The sequence below is a fragment of the Hyla sarda genome, chromosome 6, assembly GCF_029499605.1.
Source record: "Hyla sarda isolate aHylSar1 chromosome 6, aHylSar1.hap1, whole genome shotgun sequence".
Lineage (NCBI taxonomy): Eukaryota > Metazoa > Chordata > Amphibia > Anura > Hylidae > Hyla > Hyla sarda.
The window spans coordinates 302,067,801-302,081,513 of record NC_079194.1 but is presented as its reverse complement, the minus strand read 5'-3'; the positions used below and the strand labels follow the sequence as shown (position 1 = coordinate 302,081,513).

Genomic DNA, 13,713 nt, shown 5'->3' with positions numbered 1-13,713 from the left:
AGGATTTGGTCAGTAACAGTATGATAGGAATATGTATGGTGATAATTATCCTCCTTGTTAATTGTTATTATAGGTAATATTGGTCTCAGTATACAGGATTTGGTCAGCAACAGTATGATGGTAATATGTATGGTGTGAATATTTCTTCTTGTATACTGGTATTATTGGTCTCTGTATACAGGATTTGGTCAGTAACAATATGATGTTAATATGTATAGTGGTAATATTAGAAATATTGGTCTCAGTATACAGGATTTGGTCAGTAACAGTATGATGGTAATATGTATGGTGATAATATTCCTCCTTGTATACCGGTATTATTGGTAATATTAGTCTTAGTATTAAGGATATGGTAAGCAACAGCATGATGATAATATGTATGGTGTGAATATTTCTCTTTGTATACTGGTATTATTGGTCTCTGTATACAGGATTTGATCAGCAACAGTATGATAGTAATATGTATGGTGATAATATGGTATTATTAGTAATATTAGTCTCTATACAGGATTTGGTCAGTAACAGTATGATAGTAATATGTATGGTGATAAAATGGTATTATTAGTAATATCGGTCTCAGCATACAGGATTTGGTCAGTAAAAGTTACTATTTAGTGGAATTATCATGCATTATATTTTCCCGCTATCCCTTGCAGCTCCCATGGCGGATCAGTCAGCCACGTGTTCTTCCAGACACATGCACGCCTTCTGTACGAGAAGTAAAAATAACAAAATTTACTTTGAAATAAAGTAGCAGAGACAAGAACTCAAATGGGTTTAAATATGTGACAAGAAGAAAATTATTGATTTACTTGTTATATTATAAGTCGGCGGGGAGTGATAATGGATTGTACCACTGGCTGCAGAGTAAATAGTTTTTTTCCTCTCTGTAAATTGGTTGCCCTCGTGGGACATAGAATGTTGTATATTACAATCCTGGTGCTTGTTAAGGAGCGGGTGAAAAATCTATATTTCAGAATTTGGTCTTATTAAATGGCTTAGATAATGCCCTGTGGGGTTTTACAGAGTGGCGCTCAGGGGGGCACTTTAGTACCTAAGATGTAGGTCCTGTAAGGTTCATAAAGTTTTAACCATGGAGCCCATAGTGTAGATTCAGCATGCTCTGACACAGTGTTTCCTAACCAGGGTGCCTCCAGCTTTTGCAAAACTACAACTCCCAGCATGCCCTGACAGCCTTCGGCTGTACGGCCATGCTGGGAGTTGTACTTTTGCAACAGCTAGGGGCACTCTGGTTGGGAAACACTAATCTATGTGTACAATGGTCCCTCAACTCTGTTGATTCCGGATGTCAGAGGAGAGAAGGGTCGGGCAAGTGTCCCCCTGCAGAATTTTTATGAGTGTATTCTTTCTGGGCATGCTGGGAGTTGTAGTTTTGCAACAACTGGAGGCACACTAGTTGGGAAACACTGATCTGTGTGTACAATGGCCTCTCTATTGGCTCTGGATGTCAGAGGAGAGAAGGGTCGGGCAAGTGTCCCCCTGCAGAATACATGTGATGGTGTTTAGGGGAATGGAGAGTGCATGCTGGGAGTTGCTGTTTTTGCAATAGGTGGAGGAACCCTGGTTGGAAAACACCGATCTAGCTGTATGATCTTGAGGGTCTCTTGACTCTGTGTTGATTCTGGATGTCAGAGGAGAGAAAGGTTGGGCAAGTGTCCCCCTGCAGAATACATGTGCTAGTGTACAGAGGCGTAGCTTAAAGGGGTACTCTGCTGTTCCGAACGCTGGACCCGGCGCTGGGAGCTCGTGATGTCATAGCCCACTCCCATAGACTTGCATTGAGGGGGCGGGTTAGGATGTCACAAGCTCCCGGAGTACCCCATTAAAGCTCCTGGGCTCCACTGCAAAATCTGCAACAGGGACGCAAATGGCAATTAAAATACTGGTCTTTTATGGGGCAGACGTGCTTCTGGGCCCCCTTAGGCACCAGGGCCCGATGCGCCTGCTACCTCTATATCTACGTGGGGATAGGAGTTGTATTTTGCTGTGGATGTTAAGATATGCCGGGGGTTGAAGTATTCAACAGATGAAGAGCCTGCAGCTGGTATTGCATGCTGGGAGTTGTAGTTTTTCAACAACCAGAACCTGCAGCTACTAAGCCACGCTCTGGGTTGCAGTTATGCAACAGATGGAATTCCTGCGGCTGTTAGGGAATGCTGGGGGTTGTGGTTTTTCAACAGATGGAGAGCCTGGAGCTGTCAGGGCATGCTGGGGGTTGCAGTTATTCAATATAAGGAGAGTTGCGGCTTCCAGGACATGCTGAGGGGTGTAGTGTTTCCTCCCTGCTGCACCTGGTGTTCATTTAGGACATCCGGAGCATCGCCAGAGGCTCGTGACGTCACGGCCACCCCCCTTCCTTAATGCAAGTCTATGGGAGGGGGTGTGATGGACGTCACTCCCCCTACCATAGGCTTGCATTGAGGGGGTGTGGTCGTGACATCACAAGCGGGGCGTGACCATGACGTCATGAGCCTCCGCCCCACATTGCCAGTCATCCAGCACGGAGCAAAGTTCGCTCTGTGCACCAGATGTCTGGGGTGCCACAGCTGAGATCGCGGGGTACCCAGCAGCGGGACCCCCGCAATCAGACATCTTATCTCCTATCCTCTGGATAGGGGATAAGATGTCTAGCAGCGGAGTACCCCTTTAAGGTGCGGTCACCTGTTGTGTCCCTGTCCTCGGCCTACAGGCTGCTGAGACCTAAATTCTGAACTGGATTTGGATCAGAGACTCCATCAGTTACTACTGTGCAGCCGTAATATCCCACAATGCACTGCATTCTATCCCTCTTAGCTGCGGTGATCTGACATGTCTTTGTACCTTTCTTCCTCCGCTCAGGTGGCGCCATTAATTATTATGCGTATATTCGGCTCCATCGCGCCGAAGAATTACAGCTCGGAGTAGATCTGTTTTCATGTTGACATAAGACGCTCGGGTTAAATGGGGAAGAACCTAATAGGATTGTTCCTCTCCCGGAGCCTTTATTTCCTTCCTATTGTTCATTAAGCGGCTCCGTGACTTCTGGGCGGTCGCGGCTCCGCTCCCTATAGCTTATATAATTGTGAAGTGTAAAACAAACGTCTTTGTTGGTGAAATAACGCGGAAAGTGACTGAAGAGGCGCGACGCTACGGCCCTTTATGCTGCTCTGAAGCCAAAGTTGTTTAATGGACTGTTTGACGCGACTTATTGTAACGGGTGGGAATGAACGAGCTAAACAGAGATGTCATTGAACGTCACCTTCAAAAGTAGACACAGACGTAAGAAAAAGTAAGGGAATACTCTGGAACCACCAGGACTTCTGCATTGGTTACTAATAAAATGGGGGTAGATTGCTCTCCAAATCTCAATTACAGGCAAACACATGTTCATTTATTTCATGTAAACATCCACAGTGCAGGGAGAAATGGAAAGTAAACATCCAACACATAGGTTTCAAAAGTTGTGAGCATAGGGCTTGAAGGGGGTATTCCTGTGTAATTCTCACCCCTCTAGCTACTTTATGGTTTAACAGTTACTCAGTACTACAATTCCCAGAATACAATGATTTCCCTTAACACTTCATCACAACCCTCCCATCTCGCAGCACTCCTACCAGCTCCCTGCCCAGAGCAGCTGCAGAGCATTTCAATGCACAAAATCAACTGCTGCCATAAAATTATACAAGATTTTTTAATAGAAGCAATTTACAAATCTAACACCTATAGTACTTATTAGCTGCTGTATACTACAGAAATACTTCAGAGAAATTTGTGAAGTTCCTTTCTGTCTGACCACAGTGCTCTCTGCTGACACCTCTGTCCATGTCAGGAACTGTCCGGAGCAGGAGAGGTTTGCTATGGGGATTTGCTTCTACTCTGGACAGTTCCTGACATGGACAGAGGTGGCAGCAGAGAGCACTGTGGCCAGACAGAAAAGAACATCACACATTTATTTGTAGTATACAGCAGCTGATAAGTACGGGAAGGCTTCAGATTTGGAAATAGAAGTTCTTTAAAAATCTGTTCAACTTTATGGCACCAGTTGATTTGAAAATAAAATAAAATGTCCCACTTGTTTCCACCGGCGTTCCCCTTTAAGCTAATACAGGCTGAAGGCAGTTCAATTTGTGATTACACAAGGTCAGTAAGTTGCATACATTGGGGTGATCGGATTCATCAATACCTCTTTACGCCCCACTTTACTAACCCTAAGGCTAGGTTCACACTGCGGAATTTCCGCCTGCAATTCCGCTTTGACATTACAGGCAGAAATTCCGCTTACTAAAATGTATATAGTGTAGTGAATGGGTTTCCGTTCACAGATTCACACTTCGGAATTTGAGAACGGAAAATCCACTTGAAAATTTCCGCCTGAATAATCGCGTTGCTCGTTCTTCAGGCGGAAATACTCGCGGAACACATTGCAGTCTATTGGAGACTACAGTGTCCGCACGGTCCTAGCGCCGACTGATTCAGCCGGTCCTGGCCTGGAAATTTCTTGCCTGGAGACTCCACAGTGTGAACCTAGTGTAACCTTTTATTTACACCTCGAAATCTTTTTTTTGTCTCATTGAAATCCTTACATTTGTTTCTCACAAGATAAGGATAGAAAAGCGCCAGAAATAAGATCCCCCCCCCCCCCAAAAGACAAACATAAATCTTTAAATTTTTTTTATTTATTTTACTTTTATTTTTTTTAATGACGTTCTTTGTTCTATTCCTGTGTGGTGTTTAGTGTAAACTTTTATGTAAAATATATTTTACATGTACAAGATGACTTCAGAACGTTCCTGATGAAATTCTTAAAAAACAGAAAAACAAACAAAAAAAAAACACAACAATATTACTGCCTGGCAAAACACACAAAATTAAAAATGCAGAAAGCAAATACCCAACACTCTCAAAATAAAAAAAAAACCCTCAAGATTATTTCCCCAAATAGGTAGCAAAACTTCATATATTAACACAACTCTTTATTGCCACCATTTTTTTTGCACTATTCGAAAGGTGAAAAAGTTACATCGAAATAAAAAAAAAACTAATTTAACATTGAAATAAAATTTCTTCACAATAATAAAAAATAAATTAGAAAAATAAATGTTTTTTTAATTATGGAAAACTTCAATTTTTCAAAAAAAAAAAATTATGGAAACATTTTTATTAAAATGTTTACATTTTTTATTATGGAAATCTCTATTAAAATTTTAAACATTTTAATTAAAAAATTTCCATCATTTTAAAAAAAAAATATTTTCTATGAAAAAAACGAATTTGGAAAGTAAAAATTTTCCATAATAATATCCAGGCAGTAATATTGATTTAAATATTTTTCTCCATTCCCTATAGATCTATTGTAATATTTAAATGATTTTATTATCTGTGGTATTCTGTCATTCGGAAAATAATCACTATGTGAAAATATTATTTTTGTACATTTCGGTATTTTTTGTCTTAAATAATCATCCACCAAAGCGGCACGTTGTGCATTTTCTCTGTCGACCTTCCTTTAGACGTGTGGTGTCCTTCACCAGTGACCTCGGCAGAGTCCTTTAGAGAGATTTGAGTATTTACTGTATCACATAGGGATCGAAGAGATGATTATTTTTCTTTTGGGTTTGGTTCTTGTTCCTATTGTGGGGTCAGGTGGTCCGTGGTCCATATCAAATGCCATAAGTCTATTCCACTGAGAGAAAGGAAGGAGAACTGAGCATCTTGTGGTAGAAGTCCAGCTTGGAGATCATATCTCTCTAAGTAGTTCTGAAAAGTTTTTATTTTTGCAAAGTTTTTTTTTTTTTAGATTTTTTGAGACACCGGGTGACGTAATAAGCTATTAAATAAAGAAGCTATGCCATTAGACTGCACATATATACAGGTTTTTCCATAAATACACCAGGCAGGAGGGACCTCAAACAAAATCTGGGAGCAGGGACGTGGCATTCGTGAAGGTGAGATCTTCCACCGGTCATGGTGGTTGTCGATGGTAGAAAAAATAAATAAGACACCAAATTTTACAAGTAAACCAATTTTTTGAAAGTGTTTTCCTAGGGGACAAGTAAAAAGTTTCGAGAGACTCACGACATTCAGATCATTAACTGCTGGAGGTTTTTTTGAGCATTGAGAATATTTTTTGTGAAGACAGTAACCTGGTGCCACCCGGGGCGAGGGCTGAATGGATGGAGGTAACAGAAAAGTCTGCAAGCGGCTGCCAAACATCTTCCTCTTGGTGGAGACTTTGGTAACGGTTCGTATCGTAGAAAACATTGGGTCTTCGTACGTCACGTCGTATTGATGGGAACTGCATCCTGTCATATATATATATTTTTTTACGTTATTTTCTTTCTCTCCTACGAGAGTCCCATGTATAGATCTTTAGTTATTGTGAAGACATTCTAGATCCACTGAGCAGCAGACGCTTCCATTCTAAAGAGAGAGAGGGAGAGACAAAAGTTAACTGTTTAAAAAAATAGATCCTAAAGAAATTCTCACCCCTCCATTTACCCTTAGTGGTAATTATTGACAATCATTTCACTATTTTTATTTATTTATTTTAAATACTGCAGTGGGACACTTGTTCAACCCTTCTCTCTGATATCCAGATCTATGTGTACGATGGCCTCTCGACTCTCTGTTGATTCTGGATGTCAGAGGAGAGAAGTGTCGGGCAAGCATCCCCCTGCAGAATACATGAACTACTGTATACAAGGATGGGGAGTGATGAAAAAGCTGGAGGCACCCTGGGTAGGAAACACTGGTCTGTGTGTACGATGGCCTCTTGACTCTGCTAACTCTGGATGTCAGAGGAGAGAAGGGTTGGGCAAGCGTCCCCCTGCAGAATATATGTACTAGTGTATGCTGGAAGTTGTAATTTTGCACCCTGGTTGGGAAACATTGGTTTATACAAACCCTGACCAAAAGTGCCCAGTTTCAAGGCTTTTCAGGGGTTTTCCTCAGAAACCACATGGGTTATCCTCTATCCACGGGATAGGGGATAAGAGTATGATCGTGGGGGTCTAAACACTGGTACCCCCACAATCTTCTTCCCGACATCCATGTGTTCCGAAGATATTTGTACAGCGCAATGGCTCTCTTCACACATGTTGACATGCACTATCTATGGGAGAGCTGGACTCTCTAATAGACAGTGCAAGGAGTGCGTGCCAACCCCACCCCTCCACGCAGACACTGTTCTCTTAGTTGGGAACCTTGTGATCTCTAAAACAGAGCATGTCTCCTACCTCTGAGGACTCCGGCCCCCACTCCGCTCTGCCAATCACCTGCTGAAGCAATAACCTACCCCAGACGGTTGGCAAAGTGGGCAGATTGTCTCAGAAGGTGGGGGTCGGAGCGATCCGAACTGGCCTTGGTGATTGGCGAACTGGGCCGTCACTCCCGACGCCAGTTTGTTTTGGAAAAAAAAGGAGTCCGGAGCACTCTAAGTAGGAGAGTTCTGGCCATTGCTAAGGTAAGAGTGTGCATGGAGCGGTGGGGTCAGCACGGTCTACGGGAGATACCTAAACGTCGAACTGGTGTATCTCCCATAGACGGTGCACCAAATGGGTGTTGACACCACCACTCCGTGCAGGGGAGAACCGGACCCTGTTCTAGAGGGGATAAAACTCTTAAAGGATTACTCCGCTGCCCCAGTGTTCGGAACATTTAATTCCGAATGCTTTGAGTGCGGCAGCCGGGTTGTGACGTCACACCACGCCCCCTCACATAGACTCGCATTGAGGGGGCGTGGCGTGACATCACAAGGAGGATTTTTTTTCTATGTAGCATTGTCCGTAAGTCTCTTCAATGAGAACCAGCACCCCCCCCCCCTCCCCAGTAAATAAGTATATTCTGCGTCTCTCACAGTAGATGTCGTGTTTGCGCTGATTACTCGGTAAAATGAGTCTCTTACACACATCATAACATTAGTGCCTCTATTTTGTTGGTGCAATTTGCGACACATTTTATATTCTCATTATCCTCGGTCTGACATTTGCATTGACTAAAGAATTTGTAAAAAAAATGCGTTTTCGTTCTCGCCGAATATAAAAAAATAAATCACAACGTGACAGAAATTTTTTTTAAATAAAAATGTCTTGAAAGAGACTTGAAAGCAGCGGTCCCGGCAGACGTAAGCGGGGAGCAGCGGCGAGGAGGCAGAGTGCAGACACCCGAGACGAAGCGGCTGATCTCTGCCGGTGCGGTGGAGCGCACATCATACGGCATTTTATATAACCGCCCTTTACCTGCCGGCTACTGAAGCCGCTTTCATTAGAAGCCGAATCCTCTCAGTTCACAGAAAGGATCAAATAGAGATGAACCTCCTGTACCGGAGGGGGCGGAAGAGCTTAGGCTGCAGAAGTTTAAACCTGCTCGGAAAAAACACTAATGCGATGGTAGGGAAGACGTCTCCGGGATTCACATTCATTGCTCTCCGCTCAGTTACAGGAGTGTGCCTACAGCTGTTGCAAATCTACAGCTCCCAGCCTGCACTCCCCATCCCCGCATAAACCAGCTCATGTATTCTGCAGGGGGACACTTACCCGGCCCTTCTCTCCTCTGACATTCAGAGTCAACAGACAGCTGAGAGGCAGTCATACACATAGATCAGTTTTTCCCAACCAGGGTGCCTCCCTCCAGCTGTTGCAAAATTACAACTCCCAGCATGCGTCAGTAATTCCACCCCCACCCCCCCTCCCCAAATGTCATCTTTAGTGCATGGCAGAGAGAAGTATATGCTGTGCTGTGATTGTCAGACAACTAAGGGAGGAAGTAACTGTGTGTGTACCACTAGCAAACGGTCCAGCTCTGGTCTCTCCCCTGAAATTAGAGAATGAGAAACAGCTGTGCACCATGGAGGGGTGCGTTGAGGGGCTCAATAACAGCTTAAAGAAAACTGACACCACCTTGTCACCTCTTGTTCATCATTAAAGGGGTACTCCGGCGTTTAGACATCTTATCCCCTATCCAAAAGATAGAGGTTAAGATGCCTGATCGCGGGGGTCCCGCCGCTGGGGACCTCCGTGATCTTTCACGCCGCACCCCATTAAAATCAGTCCCCGAAGCGTGTTCGCTCCGGGTTTGATTACTGTCGATCACGGGGACGGAGCCCGCCCCTGTGTGACATCATGCTCTGCCCCCTCAATGCAAGCCTATGGGAGGGGGAATGACAGCTGTCACGCCCCCTCCCATAGGTTTGTATTGAGGGGCAGAGCCGTGACGTCACGACGCTCCGTCTCCGTGATCGACAGTAATCAGACCCGGAGCAAACACGCTTCGGGGACTGATTTTAATGGGGTGCGGCGTACAAGATCACGGGGGTCCCCAGCGGCGGGATCCCCGCGATCAGGCATCTTAACCCCTATCCTTACGATAGGGGATAAGATGTCTAAGCGCCGGAGTACCCCTTTAACTCTTTAGAGGGTCTAATCAGGATCTCTGCAGCGCAGTGTGGCAGTCCCGGAAACCTCCTAAACTCTGTGCCTGAGGAAGGCTGCATAAGCAAAACACTGATAGTACTGATCTGTGCTGTGTCATTGCATAGTAGGGATGTAAGAAAAAATCGATTCCCGCGATTATCGCGATTTTTCACTTGCCGATACTGAATCGATTCAAAATATTTTTGAACCGATTCTTTTAGTGATGTGGAATTTGTATCTCCTGATGCCCGGAACAGCATGTCCCGGGCATCAGGAGATACAAGTTCCACATTTTGTCAGCCGGATCTGACGCGGCAGCGCTCTGGGTGTACGGAGCGGGCTCCGACTCGTGCCCGCTCCATACTCTGATTTCAGTATCCGGGGGCCGCTGATGCATCACCGCCGCTAATATCCAGCATGCGGTGCTCTGTATTGTGTATGGAGCAGGCTCCCGACTCGTGCCCACCCTATACTATGCAGCCCCCGGCTGTTCTCAGTAGCTGGGGGCCACCGCTAATAGCCAGCATGCGGCGATCGTCGCGGCTGGCTATTAACCCTTTAGATCGCCGCTGACAGCGGCGTCTAAAGGGACAGGTGTATGCTCCCTGGTGGGCTAGATCGCCCCCCCGCAGCGCGATCGCGGGCGGGAGGGCGATCCACTGTGGAGGTAGCGGAGGTCTTACCTCTGCTTCCCGTGGCTCTGTCTTTGATAGATCCTGGCTGGACCAGGCTCTATCAATGGATCGCAGATAAATGGAGTTCAATAGAACTCTATTAGTCTTTTAGGAATCATTAGATTCCTCAGACAGATGAATAAAGTGTATAAAAAAATTAAATAAAGTTTTAATAAAAGTGTAAAAGACATTGTTTTTTTAGACCGAATCGGGATATATCGCGATCTATCGTCACCTAGACGGTATCGGGATATATCGAATCGCCACACTGGTATCGCGATTCGAATCGAATCGCCAAATTCTTGGCGATTCACACCCCTATTGCATAGCATACAATAAATCAAATGATTGCTATTATTAGTCCCCTATAAGCCCCTCCCCTAATTAAAAATGTAATCACCCCCTTTTCCCATTTTATAAATAAAAACATGTAAACAAAATAACACATTTGTTATCGCTGCGTGCGAAATTGTCTGAGCCATTTAGATGCAATGTTTATGGTCGCAGAATTGTTGTTTTTTAGTCACAACAATGAAAAAGTCCCATCGAAAACAAAAATGGTACCGATATAAGTGCAGATCACGGCGCAAAGAATTAGCCCTCATACATCCGCGTATACGGGAAAAATAAAAAAGTTATAGGGGTCGGAAGAGGACATTTTTAAGCATACTCATTTTCTTAAAAAAGAAGTAGTAAAATAAAACAAAACCTACAGTATATACATTGGGTATCATTGTAATGGTAAGGACCTGCGTAAAACAAGCCTCATATGGGTCTGTAGAAGGAAAATTAATAGCTATGGCTCTTAGATGCAAAGTGTAATGTTTTTAACCACTTAATGGGTACTCCACTGGCTAGCATTGGGAACTTTTAGTTCCAAACGCTGTGTGCGCTCTGCGGGGGTTGGACGTGCCCCCTCAATGTAAGTCAATGGGAGGGGGCATGATTTGCATTGAGGGGGTGTGACCGAACCTTGCAGCACGCACACAGCATTCAGAACTAAATGTTCCAAACGATGTGTGCGCTCTGCAGGGGTTGGACATGCCCCCCTCGTGACGCCATGCCCCCTCAATGTAAGTCTATGGGAGAGGACGTGGTGGCCGCCACGCCCTCTCCCATAGACTTGCATGGAGGGGGTGTGGCCGAACCCCGCAGCACGCACATAGCATTCGGAACTAAATGTTCTGAACACTGACCAGTGGAGTACCCCTTTAAGGATGGGACAATTTTCAGTTTTTGCATTCTATTACAGCTCAGGGGCGGGGCTACGACAACCTCTCCTTTTGTAATTTGTTAGGATATACAAGGTGGGTGACCATTCATGGGATCACTGATGACGCTCTATGTAGGTGTTCCCCAGGATGTTTTGATTTTACAACTAGGAGTTCTGCTCCTAGTTTCTGTTAAGACATTTTTTTTAGGTCTCCTTGGGGGTTGGACGTGCACTTACCTTGCATTTGCAGGTTGTACACGGAGATCCAGACATCGTCCATACGGAGCCACTGAGTCGGGTGATCCCGTGGTCTTCGCAGGTCTTCTTGATGTTGTAGGTGATGTTATCTGCTAAGCAGGGGTCGTCCACACAGTGAGGGCAGCACTCACCCTCAGACATGGCCGTGTACTCACAGCTCAGAGACGGGCAGCTCAGGGGCCAGCAGTCCACCTCCCCCGCCTGCAGAGACAACAAGTTTTTGTATTTTTTGTATTTTTCATATGATGGACCGACATGAATAAACCTTTCCTGGAATAGTTCTACCAGTGGCGGGGCAGTTTGGACATGGTAAGGGGGATCTGGAGTAAAAGAAGAGTTAAGAGCTAGGTAGGAAGGGGAGGAGCTTAGAGAGGACAGATATGGCAAAGGACACGAATGGGAGGAGCTTAGAGAGGGCAGATATGGGAAAGGACACGAAGGGGAGGAGCTTAGAGAGGGCAGATATGGGAAATAACAAAGGGGAGGAGCTTAGAGAGGGCAGATATGGGAAAGGACATGAAGGGGAGCAGCTTAGAGAGGGCAGATATGGGAAAGGACACGAATGGGAGGAGCTTAGAGAGGGCAGATATGGGAAAGGACACGAAGGGGAGGAGCTTAGAGAGGGCAGATATGGGAAATAACAAAGGGGAGGAGCTTAGAGAGGGCAGATATGGGAAAGGACATGAAGGGGAGGAGCTTAGAGAGGGCAGATATGGGAAATAATGAAGGGGAGGAGCTTAGAGAAAGACGGTAGGGAAGAAGAGGACCTGAAGGGGGGAACTTAGGGAGGAACAGAACATGAAAGGGGAGGAGCTTCAAGAAGAATATGACTTAAAGGAACAAACGGTACTCCGATGAAAAACTTTTTTTTTTTTTAAATCAACTGGTGCCAGAAAGTTAAACAGATTTGTAAATTCCTTTCTATTTAAAAAAAAATCTTAATCCTTCCACATGAAGTTCTTTTCTTTTTAATTTATAAAAAATTTATGTCAGGAACTGTCCAGAGTAGGAGCAAATCCCCATAGCAAACCTATTCTGCTCTGGACAGTTCCTGACATGGACAGAGGGGTCAGCAGAGAGCACTGTGGTCAGACAGAATGGAAATTCAAAAAGAAAAAAACTTCCTGTGGATCATAACAGCAGCTGATAAGTACTGGAAGGATTAAGATTTTTTTTTTAAAGAAGTAATTTACAAATCTGTTTAACTTTCTGGCACCAGTTGATAAAAAAAATATATATATATATTTTCCTGTGGAGCACCCCTTTAAAGGGGTATTCCAGGAAAAAAAACTTTTATTTTATATCAAAGGGCTCCAGAAAGATAAACAGATTTGTAAATGACTTCTATATAAAAAAAAAATCTCTATCCTTCCAGTAGTTATCAGCTGCTGAAGTTGAGTTGTTCTTTTCTGTCTGACAACAGTGCTCTCTGCTTGTCTCAGGAACTGTCCAAAGCAGGAGAGGTTTGCTATGGGGATCTGCTTCTACTTTGGACAGTTCCTGAGACAAGCAGAGGTATATATATATATATATTAGTTTTTTTCCTGGAATACCCCTTTAAGTTCTGGCATCTTTCTGACTCCAACACGGCTGGATCTATTACACAATAGCAGAAATACACAAGATTACATGGGTAACCCCCGACTTACCAGGCAGCGACACTCCTGGCAGCTGTAAGTCCACTTGTCTCCGCTGTGGTAGAGTTTGCGGCCATTTTGGTCCAGGCACTGGCTGGTGACCCGGGTGTCGCACTCCGGGCAGCAGAAGAGATCGATGCTGGGGTTCTGGCAGTCGCAGGCCGTCCTCCGACAGAAGATTTTCCCATCCTGAAAGGCAGAAATGCAGAATGGTGAGTTCTGCTCCTAGTGTGGGACAAGTGACCGCCCCCGAGGAGCACATTGTAAGTCATTTGTCACCGTGTTTGTACAGGTCTCGTTCTGAAGTCACATCCAAAGCTGCATCGATAATTCTGAGTGCTCTAAATCCTCAGGGAGGAGCATTAAAGGGGTTATCTAGGAAAAAACTATATTTTTTTATAGATCAACTGGTTCCAGAAAGTTAAACAGATTGGTAAATTACTTCTATTACAAAATCTTAATCCTTTCAGTACTTATGAGCTGCTGAAGTTGAGTTGTTCTTTTCTGTCTAAGTGCTCTCT

General features: G+C 44.5%; 1 protein-coding gene and 1 long non-coding RNA gene across 4 annotated transcripts in view; one reads left to right on the top strand and one right to left on the bottom strand.

Moving 5' to 3' along the window:
- LOC130277334 (uncharacterized) overlaps nucleotides 1-13,713 on the top strand; it is a 134,832-nt gene that overhangs the window by 99,983 nt on the left and 21,136 nt on the right. The gene's annotated exons all lie outside the window — the stretch shown is intronic.
- The window catches only part of NELL1 (neural EGFL like 1), a gene marked incomplete in the record, with an annotated part of 690,696 nt that continues 681,713 nt past the window's right edge, over nucleotides 4,731-13,713 (bottom strand). For all 3 annotated transcript variants that reach the window (XM_056527924.1, XM_056527922.1, XM_056527925.1), the window contains 3 exon segments: nucleotides 4,731-6,420; nucleotides 11,535-11,756; nucleotides 13,205-13,381. In XM_056527924.1, coding sequence (XP_056383899.1) covers nucleotides 6,370-6,420; nucleotides 11,535-11,756; nucleotides 13,205-13,381 — 450 coding nt within the window.